Source organism: Miniopterus natalensis, chromosome 2 (assembly GCF_054644295.1).
Source record: "Miniopterus natalensis isolate mMinNat1 chromosome 2, mMinNat1.hap1, whole genome shotgun sequence".
Lineage (NCBI taxonomy): Eukaryota > Metazoa > Chordata > Mammalia > Chiroptera > Miniopteridae > Miniopterus > Miniopterus natalensis.
Window position 1 is genome coordinate 177,539,507 of NC_142082.1, and position 15,158 is coordinate 177,554,664.

Sequence of the window (15,158 nt, forward strand, 5' to 3'; positions counted from 1 at the left end):
CTCTGCAGAGCGGGGGAGTTTTGAGTGCTGTGATCTTTGGGGTACACCTAGAGCTGGAAGAACGGCTGGCTCAAGAAACTTTAGAGGCTGAGCACACACGCCTCCCTGTTCACTTGCTGCTGCGTACTCCCGTTTCTCCACAATCCTGCTACAGCTTTATTTCATGGGCCCCTTTCTAAGAACCAAATTTTGACTTTGTTGAACAATTTCTCCCATCTTCTTTACGTCCTGCCTCTTATTTTCTTTGGATTTACTCTGATGTTCTTTATTACATCAAGTTGTAAACCTGGCTTATGAATTTTAGGCCTTTCTTTTGAATATAAACATTTAAGGCTATACATTTCTCTACGTGTTAGTTTCCATTCCACTGATTTTGACACATTTTATTTTCATTCAGTTCTAAGTAGTTTTCAGTTTCAATTTTGATTGGTTAAGAACCATGAGTAATTTAGAAGTGTTGTTCTCAATTTTAATCTAATGGATTTAAAAAAAAATCTTATTGTTATTGCCTTCTAATTTAATTATACTGCATTCAGAGAACTATGTATAGGTATAATATGATTCTTTGAAATGTGCTGAAATTTGCTTTATGGTTTAGTACATAGTTATTTTTTAATAAATGTGAGCTTGAAAAGGTGAATATCCCGTTAGGTACAAGGCTCTTTATTTGCCCAATAAACCAAGGTTTTTAACCTAATAGTTCAAATATTTCATAATGTTTTATCAAATTTTTGTCTGTTTGATCTTTCAATATTTAAAAAGGATGTTAAAATATTCTACTCTGATAGTAGACTTGTAATTTTCTTCCTGGAGTTCTCTCTCTCTATGTGTGTGTACATATATATATATTCCCCAAAAATGTACACACACTTTAAATAATTATATATTCCAATGGGTTAAATCTGAAAAGAAAGAAACGTCAGTTGAGCTATGAGCTGTTAAAGTGTGTATATATATTTTTGGGACACCTTGTATATATATATACATATATATATACACACACACACACACACATACACATATATATATATATATAATATATGCTACAGCATGAAATGTATACAAGTTTATAATTCTTCTACCTTCTTGGTGAACTTTTTAAGCTGTGACCATGTGTATACCTTCCAGTGCTTTCTCTGATATAAAGACAGTTACCCGCGTTCTTTGGGATGATATTTACCTGATACTCTTTCCCCATAATTCTACTGTCAACCTTTCCAGGTTACTATGTGTTAGGTATGTTCCTTGTAAGTAGCATATGTTGGATACTGTTTCCTATTCAATCTGACAACTCATCTCTTCATTCCCCAAATTAGTTTGATTATTGATCTATTTAAACTTATTTAATAGCTCAGGTCAGTTCTTCACTCCTCCTACTGTAGGTAGGAATTCGGACATACCCCTTAACTCAGGCCTCAGTCATATGGCTCCTCTGGCCGACAGAACACTAGCAACAAGGACGCAGGGTTTCCTACCGTGCACTCCGGCTCCTGTTCCACCTCTGCGTTGTCATGGGAACAGGCCGGACAGGCCCTCTGACGGGATATGGGAGACACTGGAGGACAGCCGCCGGCCATCCAGTCTGGAGCCGACCACAGACACTTGATTAAGCCATGAAAGTCAGACAACCATCCAGCCAACCTGTAGACTCATCAGCTAAATAAACAGTTGCCGATTTCCGCCGCTATGAGCTAGCTTGTTACGCAGCACGATCGACGGCAGTAGATAACTGATACACTCCTCTTCGTCTTTCTAGTGCCGGCCACTGTGTTCGATAACTAGAGACCCATGAGGAAGGCTTTTCTGTCAATGTTTCTGTTTGAATTATATGACTGAATTTTGGGAGCCAACATGAACCAGAACCACCGATAGCAGGTGGCAAGAATAACCCACACGCGCTGGTTCTGATGCCAGGAGGCCTTATGCTTTGCGGAAAGCCCAAACAAGGAGAGAGGAAAAAACAAAGAAGAACCGCCCATTCTTTCTGGTCCCCTTGCCCTTATCTCTCTCGCCACACTGCACACAAGGCTCAGAGCCATTCACACTGCTCCCCCCCCCCCCAAGGGTATTCCCCTAGCCAGCTGCCCTCAGCCACAGCAGGGCACCGCACTCCACCCCCGGGGACCTGCCCTGACTCTACCTTCAGATCAGACACGTCTCTGTAGCACTGCTCGGAGCGGGTGTGGTCCGACAGCTGCACGTTCCAGAAGCAGGGGAGCTGATACACGAGGAAGGGGTTCTGCTTGATGACGGCGTTGAAAATATCCTGGGGATGAAAGCCAGAGACACAGTCAAATCAGTCAGGGGGTTCCGCGGACGCTGCTGGCTCGCGAGGCACCGCAGCACCTGCGTGCGCTCCACCTGCAGGCTGGCTGGCACCGCGGGCACTCCCCCCGCCTTTTATCTCCAGCAGCCACGCAATAGGCTCTGGATAGAGATGGGGAAATGCCCCAGCCGCTGTGAAGCCCCCGGCTCCTGCTGGCCTCCCAGCGCACCCTACGGCAAGCGCGCACGGGGGCAGACAGGGACAGCCGTTTTCATCCGAGCCGGCATATAATAAATGAAGTCACTTTTCCGCCCCTCTTCCCACCTCATCGAGGAGCCCGTGAGATCCATCCTGAGCCTCCTGGAGAAGAAACCGTACGATGACAGGGGGCTCTGCTCATTCAGGGGCTGAGACAAATTAGAGAGCTGCTGTTTCAGCAGCTCTTCCCGGGGCTCTTGGCTGACTCAATGATGGATGCGCCTTGGCTTCCCCCGGGCCATGGTGCCCGGGGACACGTCCCCACTTCCCCCTCCAGCTCGGCTTTTTCTAAAGAGGCTTCACCTCTCTCGGCCCTTCTCCAAGCTCCCTCACCAGGCCACACTTATTAACTAGCCACTGACAGGAGGTGCCGGGAGGTGAGCGATGGGCCTCCGCACAGGAGATGGCTGGATACACTGTCCTCATCGGACGCGGACATCCGATTGCTAGCTTTTGGGGACACGCGCAAGTCCTTGTGACCTGGTTTAAAATATGACGATGGAGAACAAATTTCCCCTCAGGTTTAAAACAGCTACCTGGGTAATTTTTAACTCATTCATTATACCGTATCTCGTGTTTGAAAAAGGAAATTAGTTTCTGGCTGCTTTGGGAAATATGGAATAATAATAATGCTAAAAAAATAAATAAATGAAGTCAAGTAACCTTCCAGACTGTTTCCTCTGTACTGGAAAACTTTGTAAGAATCCAGCGACTCAGACAATTGAACACTGAACAAAACCACAGCGTGAGCTCGCTTTGGGGATGAACAGGAGAGGACATGAGGCCCAGAGAAGCTGTCTTTACATCTCGAGATGGCCTTTTACACCCCAAGAAATGCAAAGTCTAAATGTGGGAGCCTGGCAGATCCAAGATCAAAGGCCCGGGGCCCTGCGTTTCCTGGTGAAAATGAGAAACGGGGCTTTTGTGATTTTATGTTAATAGTTTGGTGGAGCTGATGGACTTTTTTCAGATCACCTGGATTAAAGCTGGTTTCTCCAGCCACACAGTTTGTCCCTTCCATTTAAATGCGTTTCCCTCGGGGACGGGGTCAGAGTACAGGATGTGAGTGAAAAGGCTTTGCTTTAAACGTCGGACTCTATTGCCAGGAAGGCAGAGGGAGCCTCGTCCAGGAAACAGGCTGTGGCGCTCTGGAGTCCCGGGGGCAGGCAGTGTGCGCTCCACGCGGAGACGAAGGGGCCGGTGACCTCCCCTTAACGCACCAAATTATCATTTACTCATGAGCCTGTTTCAATCAACGTTGCGCTCTCTGAGGCCAGGGCCGGCGTCCTTCACTTTTCTCCGCAATCCTATTTCTGAACACGGTCCCTGGCACACACAGCGCGCAGGGGAAGTCTGGGAATGAACGAATGTATGGGCAAAGGGAATGAAACCGGGGCTGAGTGGCTGTGTTAGACGCGCCGTGTAAGGCAGATCTAGCCAAGCGCATTCAGGAAAACAGTCATCAGAAAAACAGTGCAGACCCATCTACTTTCAAGTCCGTTTGAGAAACAGCCCGGGGTCCTCAGGAATAACCGCGCCTCCTAACCAGGCCACTCACCTGGTCGGCTAAGGACGTGGACAGCATGCCCATCAGCTCCCTCTCGGCGGTCAGCCTCCACATCTGCTCCCACTTCATCTTCCGCAGCTTATCCAGCAGCAGCAGGATCACCCCTGGGCCACAGCGTGGGGTGGGGGGTGAACAAAACAGCAGTCAGGCAGAGAGCCGGGCGCACCTGTTCACGCGCGCTGGCGATGAGCACGCCCGGTTCAATCCCGGGCTCCGCCAGTTGCTCGGCGTGAGACCTGAAACAGCCTCATCGAGGGGAGAACATTAGCACAGACCTCCAAGGTGCTGGGGGCACTAAGTGAGGCGGGCAGGGGAGCCTCGCACCTTCTGGAGGTGGGTGGTGGAGATGGTTGCACACAGTGTGAATGCACTTGTATGATTTCCAATACGGTGAAAATGGCCCATTGATGTTATGCACATTTTACCACAATAATTATAAAAGCGCCTAGCGCTTGACCCGATACGTCATACATTCCTTATAAGCATTAGGTTTTCCCCTGAAGATATGATAACCTACCTAGGTTTAGCTGATGGACAGTGTTTGGACAATACATGCCATTTATCTTTACAGGCCAAAACGCAGCTCCTGTGTGGCTTTATACTGGATAAGCCTTAGCAATTTGCTTTGTATTTACTGACAAGCCACACGAGCTCGTTTCAGTGTCCTTGATTTCATTAGTCTTCTTAAGCCCACCACAATCCACACACATGTAAACTACCGTGAACGGAGGGTGCTGGGTCTTTAAGTTGAGCTCCAAAAGCCTTTGGTTCCACAAGAAACTGATAATAAGGGGTTGTCTTCTCTTCCCCTCCACCTTCCTATTTTTTGTTGTTGTTGTTAATTTTTATGGGGAGTGACCAGGGTGAATGGGTGATTGGGTAGGTAGGAAAATTGCCGTTATATATCTATTTGTATTTTTTAAAATGTTAAAACAACTAAATGTATTACTCAGGCAAAAAACAACCACAACAATTAATTAACTTTCAAATAAAAGTCTGAAAAGAAAAGTACGTTTTGGCTTAGCTGATGGGCCAGAAGCAGCTCTACTACCAGCTCAGTTCGAGCAGAGAGAACACGGAGCACAGCACACGGAGCCAAGAGAGTTTCCCTGGAGGCCACTGCAGTTAATTTGGTGGATAGAATTGTAGCACCCATGGGCCCCCCAAATCAATCCTCAGGATGCTTAGCTCAGCAGCATGGTCAGGGGAGAAAACGCCAGGCAGTTGAAAAATGATCTTAGTTGACACCCAGTATATACATTTCTAAGATTGTTGGAAAGAAACGGATTCCCCAAATCACACATAAATGTCAACACTGAGACTTTTTACTTATTCCAGGGGCACACATTTGGAGAAAAAGTATATTCACCACTTAGTAAAAGGTGTTTGGTCAGTTAGAGTCAAAATTTATACACATACACACAGTTATGGGAAGGATGGGATAATACACAGAGATCTGAACTTGCAAGTCAGAAGTGCAAATCACACCTATTGCTTATCTCCTTTGTGCTTTGTTCGTGTGTTTTTTTGAGGATATTATTTCACTCAACACACAAGATCTCTACAAGCTAGATATGGTCATCTTTATTTAATAGGTAGGGAAACTGAGGGGCTAAGACAGGCACCTGAACAATTCACACTACAAGACTATAGCTATACCACATTCAAACTCAGATCTGCCTGTCTCCAAAGCCAGTGCTTCTTCATCTACACCACACAGACCAGTGCCCCAATAAAGCCTCTCTGGGGCCCTGTGACTCAGGCCAAAGACTTTTTCCTTTTTTGACTATTGGTTTCTACATGTGTAAAAGTAGGAAACCCTTACCCTGCACAACTCAGAAAACTTTCACGCCTCCTAGTGGTCAGCTAGTAAACGTTTAATCATCAGCCCTCTAAGTAAAAAACAAAAACCTGGTATGCAGCTTTTGCCCATTCCCATGGTGTAAATACTCCCATCATGGCTGATTTCAAGCAACCAATGTGATGTCACTGAACACCAGTTGGGAAGAAATGTGCCCAGTTGGCCCTCCTGAGTCAATGTGAGCTAGCTCCAGCACACCACTAAAATTATTCCCCAAACACAAAAGCAATTTCAGTGAAATAGTAAAATTCACCACAGTGTATTATTTGATCGCTTCTTTTGGAGAGAAAAGGAACAAAAATTTGCAAAGTTACAAACCAAGAGAATATAGTGATGGATTCAGGAAAATAGATTCCAGTCAAACATGTGAAAGAGAATTCCATTAAATCTTACTGCAGAAACGAATTCTAATTGGGTTGGATAGATGCTCTAATATATAGGAAAAAAATGGGGACTAAAAGCTATAAACAATGGTGAAAGATTTTAATGCACGTTGCAGATCCATCAGTCTCTGCAGCCTGAACTCAGAATTGATGCTTTTAAATGGTGTTAAGACTTGGCGAGTCCTAAGCGGCAGATGTGATTGTGCTGTGTTTGCCAGGCTCATTGAAAAGGGGGGGGTGTCTGGAACAGAAGACTAAATACAGAAATGCAGCCTTTCTTTTGTGTGGTTTTAATTTAATTTTTAAAAGCATGGACTATTTCAAGCCAACAGAAAAGTACAGAAACTAACATAACAAATACCCACCACCCTGATTTAATAAATACTAATACATTGCCACATTTGCTGTTAATAACAAAACATTACAGACAAAACAAAAGCTCCTCCATCTCCTTCGAGTGCTCCCTTTCCCCCAGCGTAACCAGCATCCTGAGACAGTTGGGTTTCCATTTCCATGAATATTTTTCTATTTTTATTCCCTCTGCCTATATTAATAAACAACATATGGTGTTTTTAGAGTGTTTTATAGTGAATATGTTCTATTGTAACTTACCTTTCCACCTAATGTTATATCTTTAAGACTTAACCATGTTAAGATTTCAATACCTAGTTTGGTCATTGTAACCACTTTTTTCGTTATATAGATATTCCACAATTTATTTATGCGTCCCCCTACCGAGGGACATTTGGCCATTCCCTATGCTTCTGCTATTATAAACAATGTGGCAATAAACATCCTGATCCCAATTCACTGTGCACATGTCTTGTTGGGAACACACGTGAGAGTTTAGCTGGGGGATGGGCTAGAAAGCTGTGTGGGGATTGCTGTGTGGATGGTGCTGCTTGTCTTGAAACATCTGGAATTATTCCATCTTCCCTCTCTCTTGCTTTCAAGACATCACTGAGTCTCAGGGATTCTACATTTAAAACGGCTTTCTCATCTCTTCTTTCACTCATGCATTCAACAGTTATTTACTGAGCACCTATTATGTGCAAACGAACTGAAATCAACTTGACCTTGGGCTTCTTCCCTACTTTTTCTAATTTCATGGGCTTCACTCAAAATATTAATTTAGCATATATTTCCTAGATGCACGGCACTCAGTCTCTGCCAGACCCTCTTGTGGAAGACATGGAAACCAAAAGACGATTCCATGCGATGACTGTGAACACTGAGCACGTTCACTGTTTATGCAGGAAACACAGAGGAGGGAGGCCTAGGCCAGGATGGGCTGGGGTCTGGTCAGGCAGACAAGGCGGGGATGTCGGAAACATGGACAGAGGCGGTGTGGCGACGCTGGGCTACGCTAGACCTAGTGTGTGAGGGCTAGGAGGTTTAAATAGAGCACTTTGGGGCTAATGCCAGGGTGTGAGCCTGAACAAGCGAGCAGGGGATTAATTGTGAAGGGCCTTGTATCTATGCAAAAGGGGTGTCTTCCAACCATTTTCATATCATATCCTAAACAGAAAATGACTCCTTGTAACTCACTGGGGGATGTGGAGGAAGCTGGTTGTGGCTGGAAGGGCTGATCCAGCGGTTCCGGCTGCCTCAAGTCCCGTTCAGGTGCCCCCATGGCTGAGGGGGTCATTCTTTTGGCACATCTGTCACCCATGTGTGCCACACTAGTGGGGAAGTCCTGAGGATACCCGGGAGCTAGTGAAGGATTCTGAGTAAGGGAGTGGCCATGGCTGAATTTGTTTCAGAAGAACCAATCTAAAATGTTGCGTTCTAGGGTCGCTTAACAGGCCCAGAGGCCTCCAGCACCTCAGGTGGTCTAAAGAACAGGCCACAGTTCTTAGACTGGCTGCCAGGCCCATCTGAGTCTTCCCACAATTTACTGTTCCCCTCACCTTTCATCAGACCATCCCTTCCGACAAAACTGGAGCAATGGCACGCTGCCACTTAACTACCTCTCTGCAAACTTGACAAGCTAACACTCAGCTTGGTTGCCTCTTCAGCAGCCCAGAATGTTTACTGAACACACCACTCCCCATTCCCCGGTTCAACCAAAAACGGGAATCCAAACCAACACCAAAATTCACGAGCAAACGTCGCCAAGCTCATGGCACTCACGCTCAGCTTCCTCACTCCTTGGCTCTCCTGACTTACAGCATCCTTACAAATGAGGCGGGTTCGTCATTACCACCGCCTTTGGCTCGGTGTGGGATCTGAGGTGCTAAGAAGGAAGGTGACTTTTCCAATGCCAGAGTGCTGGCCAGCTGCCCTGTCTGCAAAAGGGTCTTCATCCTAGGACATCGGGACCAGCGAAGACTGTGCACTGCCCTGCCTGGGGGTCTACGCGATGGATTTCCTTCATGTGCTGATGTTTTGAAAGATTGCTCCAGGCTATACACGAATGCCAAACGGGTGCTTGGCCAACACGGGCTCCTGGGAAGCAGGGCTCCCAGGACCCACCACCTGGCCACATGGGCGCTGCCCTTGACACGTTGAACAAACCATCTGGGATCCTAAGAGGCCTTGAATCACGTATCTTCATTCAGAAGGTCTTTCTTTTATGATTCAGTTTAGAGGCAGGTCTGGAGCACCTCCTGTGGATCCATTCACTGGGTTAACTGGGGACTGAGCGGTTTGTAAAGCCCAGCCTTGTTCTCGGGGAGGAAGGCCTGCTGGGGAAAGGAGCCGAGTAACCCAGAAAGCAAAGCACAGCGACAGATCTGAGACATAGTCAGAACCACAGGAGAGGGTCAAGCCGGACAGGCTTCTCCCTCCAGGGCTGTGAGTGCCCATCACGTAGCAACTATTTCCCACCCCATTCGAGCAGCAGACCTTACGGGGTGTTGACCCAGTTCCCCCGCTTCTTCCAAAAAGGAAAAGACAGAGGCTGCGTGAAGTTGTCTAGCATGGGTGGGAACATTTGCCTCTGCCCATAAATTAGCCACAGGTTACTTGTACAATAAAGCCCCTCGCGTGGGCCCGCTGGGGCACAGGCGCTTCTGAGCATCACAGGAGAGGGAGCTGCGTGTGGGGGACACGGAAACCTCAGTGCACGTGGAAGCGGAGGCCTCAGTGCGAGTCCTGGTGTCACCACTTGCCAGCACTACCTCTTGCGTAAAGTCACTGGGCCCTGTCCCTTATTTGTAACATGGGACAATCCCAAATTAACGTCACCATGGTTTTGAGGGTGAAAAAACTGTCTCTTCAAAATATCTGGTATATGCCACGATCATCTGTTTTCTATGTCGAAGTAAAAATCCCATGACAGAAGACGAAGTATCTGGTACAGTAGGGACCGTACTCAGTGGTGCTAACTTGAGAAATATTCATTGATATCAATGTGCCTACCTAGTAATTTATTTACTATTATGAATCCACTCATCTTTCCAAAAACCTTCAAAATCCTGTGTGTGGAACGCACTGGACACTTAAAAGTTTGGAAATGCTGCCCAGCCCGTATTCTTGCTCACGTTTCTGTTCATTGTCAGCTCATGGTGCCACAAAGAGTGTGACTAGGACGTCCCTTGGGGTTATTGCCAGTGGCAGCTAAGGGATATCGCCCACAGGAAGAAAAAAAAATAGTAAAGGAAAGAAAATCCACCACAAGGAAAATTATGTGCATAAATTATGTTCCTAAGCAGCTGGGGAGCCTGTTGAGGCTGTTCAATATAATCACCGGATACGGGCTTATAACACAATCTGCCTGTTTCTTCAAAGGTTAAGAGTTTGCACCCAGATGTACAAGCACTGCGACGCATTTCCAAGAAGCACAGCTCTACTGACCTCACTCCTATGCTGCTGGGGAGATGCCCTAATTATGATCGTCAAGGGCTTTGAAAATACTAAGTGGTACCTAAAAGCTTATAAATAACAGTCACCGAAACTATACGTTTCCTCATTAAGGTGCCTAATTATCACTCCCTCAACTTGCATAATTCCCGGCAGAATTAATACAAATTACGCGCATGCCTGCAAGGTGGGAGCACGCTTTTTAAGTGAACGCTGGTTGAAATGATAAAAAGGCTCCTTCTGAAATTGGACCCTTTCAACCTGAAACAACACAGACTTGGCTTTGGAAGGCATTCCCCCAAGGCAGGCTTTGACACTGCTCCTGCCTGCTGCCAGGGGGTGGTGGTGCCAAAAAGCTTGACTTTGGCCTTTGCCTGGCATTTGCCGCGGCACGATCCGCCCCTTTCCAAGCCTGCTGGCAGGGCCGGGGGTGTGGAGCGAGCCCTTGGCCCTGCAGGCCAGTGCTCTGCCCCGACGCAGCACGCCTGAAATCTCACAGTGGCTCCCCAAGGAGCTGGCTGGAAGGCGTGAGGCCGGGAGGGTTTTGCCTTCAGCTGTTGTGTTGGGAGCATAACAGACCAATGCTAAATAAATAAATGCATAAATAAATTAAAAATCAGAGGCTCCTCCTGTGAACATCTGGCCCAGGGGTAACGCGTCGCATCTGTGGATCAGAGGGCAACGTTCCTTGTTCCCTGAATGAATATGTAGCAGATGCTCGGGAGCCAAGATGGCAGGGGAAGAAAGGCGGATGTCTACGCAGAGGAGAGAGAAACCATGCTTTTGTAATGGGCCAAATATTGATTCTTACCAACGCAACTATGAAAGGGAGAACAGGCCAAAAAGGATGACAGTGCTGACGATACCTGCCATTTATCAGGCAACCGCTGAGTCCCAGAGATAAGGCGCTTTACTTAGATGGCCTCAGATTCTTATGACAAACCTGCGAGGCCGGGAATTATCCCCATTTTACAGATGAAGAAACTAAGGCTCACGCATGGCTCGTGAGTGGCCAAAGCAGTCTCCCTCTTTGCCCTGCGGTCTTTCAACCATGAGTGTTGCCTCCTGGTGTGTGTGTGAGCATGTCTGAGTACATGCTCTTTACTAACCATGGCAAAACCTGGTTGAATCAGTGGCTTAGAGCCAAAACAAGTCAGGTAGCTCCCGGAGTTAGGAGGTCCAAGGACTTCTGAAGACCGCAGGGCATAACCAGATGGCTCTGTAAAAACCTGGGGGGTGGGGAGAGCAAGCATATAAGGCCAGGAAGGGTGGGGCAGTCCCCTCGGGGTTGAAGCTGCACACATAGGGTAGGCCCGAGCTGGTATGTGTGAGCACAGGTAAACAGGTGGAGCCTAAAAAGACTTAAATCGCACAGTTTCAGAGCTACTTATGCCCACGTTCCCTCCTGCAAGCAGAGGTCCTCTTCTGTCTGCCTCTGAGCCCAGCAACTAACTTCTCAGCATGTGTCCTGCCAGCTCGTGCCAGCAAGGAGAACCCCAAACTTTTTCAGTAAAGGGAACTCCTCAAGCTTCCATTATGAGAACCTGTTTCAGCAGGGGTTCTGCACCTTCTTCCTTCCTTCCTTCCTTCCTTCCTTCCTTCCTTCCTTCCTTCCTTCCTTCCTTCCTTCCTTCCTTCCTCCCTCCCTCCCTCCCTCCCTCCTCCCCCCCCCCGCCTGCTCTTGTTCTTTACCAGGGAGAACCAACTTGGTCCATTCAGACCACGTGCTTCCTCCATTCAGAAGGCGAAACTGGGGCGCAAGGCGGCTACGTGCCTCTTCGGCCCAGTTCAGAGCAGGTTTCCGATTAAACCTTTCATTCCTGAACTCGGTGCTTCCCTCGGCGTGTTACAGGGCCTTCTGCAGGATGCCAATAGGTATTGTGGGAAGCAGGGTTAACGAAGTTAATTAAGTTTAGGAGACGGCAGTTAAATACAGTTTAAGTGTTGGATGCCTCAGTGTGCACGATCCCTCTGTCCCCCAGGAATCTGGTCGGATATTGCCTCTCTCTTCACGCTGAGCCCTCCTGGCTCTGTCTGCATTTTCTCAGCTCTCCCCCTGCACCGCAAGGGGCGATCGGTGAAAATTAAGAACTGTTTCTCAGTCCTCTAGCATCTCCTGTGGCTTTGCCGGTTTGAACCAGAGCAACCTTAGGGGGGCACTGAGCGGGCTGCTATACAGGAGGCTCTGGGGGACATGCACGCTCTCATCACAAAAATGTTTATGAGAATGACCCTCATCATTGCGACTTTCTTCTGCTTTGAAGCTCTACAGTTCTCTCCTCATGCATGACCCAACAGAAGGGGAGTTTATTAAAAACCACTTAATTTAAAATCCCCTGCTGATTTCACTTGGGACTCCCTTTTGATCACATAAATTAAACGTTCTACCTTTTTGCTTTTTAAATTTTTTTCCTTCCCAAAGCTCTTTACCGGAGAGAGCAAAGGGAAAATCCTTCCACCAGAAGCCTATTCTGGGATTTTTGAAAGTGTGGATGGATTAAGTACAAAGGGCTGCTCAAACCTTATGCAAGGCTGGTGGTCCTTCACTCCCTCATTCATTCATTCATTCATTCATTCATTCATTCATTCATTCAATCTATCAAGTGACTTCTAGGTGCCAGGCACCAGATATGCAGAGATGGAAAACACAGTGGTCCCTGCTCTCAGGAGTCTGGAGGTGCTATGGGCGCTCAAATGGGGAGGTGTGCTCTGGACATGCAGGGTTAGGGTCAGATCTTATGTTGCGGGGAGTGGTCCTTTAAGAGAACAAAACTAGGCCCTTCCTCTTCTTTCACTGCACAGATGTATTTGGCCAAGGCTGTGATGGGGCCAAGAACATAAAGGGTGTGGTAGCTGGCAAATACTTCTTAGCCAAGATGTGCAGAGTACTTTTATTTTTGCGCTTCTATAGGGAAACTTTTAATTTACGTATAATATACATTCAGAAAAGTGCACAGGTTTTATGTGCGCAGGTTGATGTGGTCTTACAAAGTGAACTCACTGTTGTAACTAGAACCCAGACCAAGAAATAGAGCATCACTAACAGACTAGGACCCCCCCCAGTCCCCTTAGAGTCACACCTACACCCACTATCCTGCTATTATTCCAAATTCTTGCACTATAGTTTAATCAGTGTCTACATTTTACATAAATCGAATGGCCTTTTGGCTCAACACTATGTCTGGGAAATCCACTCACACGATTGCATGGAGATGTAACATTTTCGCTTGATGCTGAATAATAACCTATAATATGACTAGCTCTCACCCTAGTTACCCATTACATGGCTGATGGACATCTGGTTGTTTCCAGTTCGAAAGCTGTTATGACCACACTGGAGCATGTCTTCTGCTGTCATATGTAGGCCTTTCTGTTGGGTGATACCCAGGAGTGGGATTTCTGGGTCACAGGGAGGACACACGTCCGGCTTACGCAGACACTGCAGAGTGGTTCCTCCTAGGCACCCCCACGGGCACGGCGTGAGGGTTCCAAGCGACCGGTGCTCCCACGGGTAACTGGCACGGCTGCCTTCCTGCACTTTAGACCTTCTGGTGGGTATCACATTATGGGTTATAATTTGCCTTTTTCATGACGAATGAAGCTCAGCACCCTTTCAGGTGTTAACTGCCCTCTTTTAGGAAGGGCCTATTCAAGTCTTTTGCTCATGTTTCTGTTGGGTTCTCTTGCCGGTCGGTAGAAGTTCTTTACGTATTTAGAAGTCAGAAGCCCACTGCTCAGTGCTGCTGGACTTTCTGGGTGCATGGTGCTCAGTGCCAACTTGGCTAGTTTTTTATGGAATCAAAGAATATTAAGCTAAAAGAAACCTCAGAGGTTATCAAATTCATACCCTACCCTGAGGAAACTGAGGCTCAGGAGGATTAGTGGGTGGCTCAAAGGAACATAACACAAAGAAAACAAAGCTTGGGGGTCCCGGAGACGCCCCCCTTCCCCTGGCTTTGTTTCTCTTCTGCCTCCAGCTCTCCACTTCTCTCTACTCAATCTGTTTAAACTCATCCCAGCTTTTCTTCCTCTTTCTAGGCTCATCTGCCAAATGAGGGGGACAATTCCTGGTGAACTGTATAGACCTGAGAAGATACTACAAAGAGTTCCTCTTAACCAGAGATGCTCTATAAATAACAAGCTGAGGAACGGTGCTATTGTGGGTTGAACAAAAAAAGTATGTACGATCCCTACTCCCAGTACCTGTGAACGGGACGGGACGTTATTTAGAAATAGAGTTTTTGCGGATGTGATGAAGTTAGGATGGGCCACACTAAATGAGGGTGGTGTCCTTATAAGAAGGGGAGAGACAGAAACAGACACAGAGGGAGGGAACGTGAAGAGGGAAGCTGACGCTGGAGTGGTGCCACCATGGTGAGGGGACACCTAGGGCTACCAGAAGCTGGAAGGGGCCAGGAAGGGTCATGGCTTAGAGACTTCAGAGGGAGCATCATCTGGCCAGCACCTTGACTGTGGACTTCTAGCCTCCAGAACTGTGAAAGAATCAATTTCTGTTCAAGCCACCCAGGCTGAGGTGCCTCATCACGGCGGTCCTTGGAAGCTGACACAGTGCCAAGCCCCCGAGTCTCCTTGTTCTGTCTCAAAGAAACACATGACAGCGACTTGGCTCCCAAGCACCCTAGGCTGCTGTCTTGGGCCAAACTTATTATTGTTGCCATTCTACAGATTTGGACACATTTTCAGGTAATCATTAGATGATAGGAGGTAAGTGATTTTGCTCCTGTTAGACGGCAGGCAGGTGGTAAGACAAACCTAAGGCAGAAGCAATGCTCAGGGGTCTGGGGCATTGGCTCTCCTCCCACCCAGGAAACCCACCAGGAGATGAGTCTCTTCCAGGCCTGGCTCTGAGACAAGGCAGCCTTTCGCAGTCAGTGCATCGGAAAGTAGGAGATCAGAGATGCTGAACAAAGACATCCTGGCCACGCCCAGGCCACCGCAGTCCAAGTGGTTAGTTATTAAAGACTCCCTAGCCTGTCTCCTACAGTAAGAACAAAGCAT

The 15,158-nt window shown here is 47.3% G+C and overlaps 1 protein-coding gene across 3 annotated transcripts in view; it reads right to left on the reverse strand.

Moving 5' to 3' along the window:
* The window catches only part of LARGE1 (LARGE xylosyl- and glucuronyltransferase 1), a 401,317-nt gene that overhangs the window by 52,310 nt on the left and 333,849 nt on the right, over positions 1-15,158 (reverse strand). For all 3 annotated transcript variants that reach the window (XM_016222951.2, XM_087814883.1, XM_016222941.2), the window contains exons 8-9: positions 4,083-4,195; positions 2,141-2,266 (exon numbers count right to left, since the gene is read on the reverse strand). In XM_016222951.2, the coding sequence (XP_016078437.1) occupies positions 2,141-2,266; positions 4,083-4,195 (239 nt within the window). The remainder of the gene's footprint in view (positions 1-2,140; positions 2,267-4,082; positions 4,196-15,158) is intronic.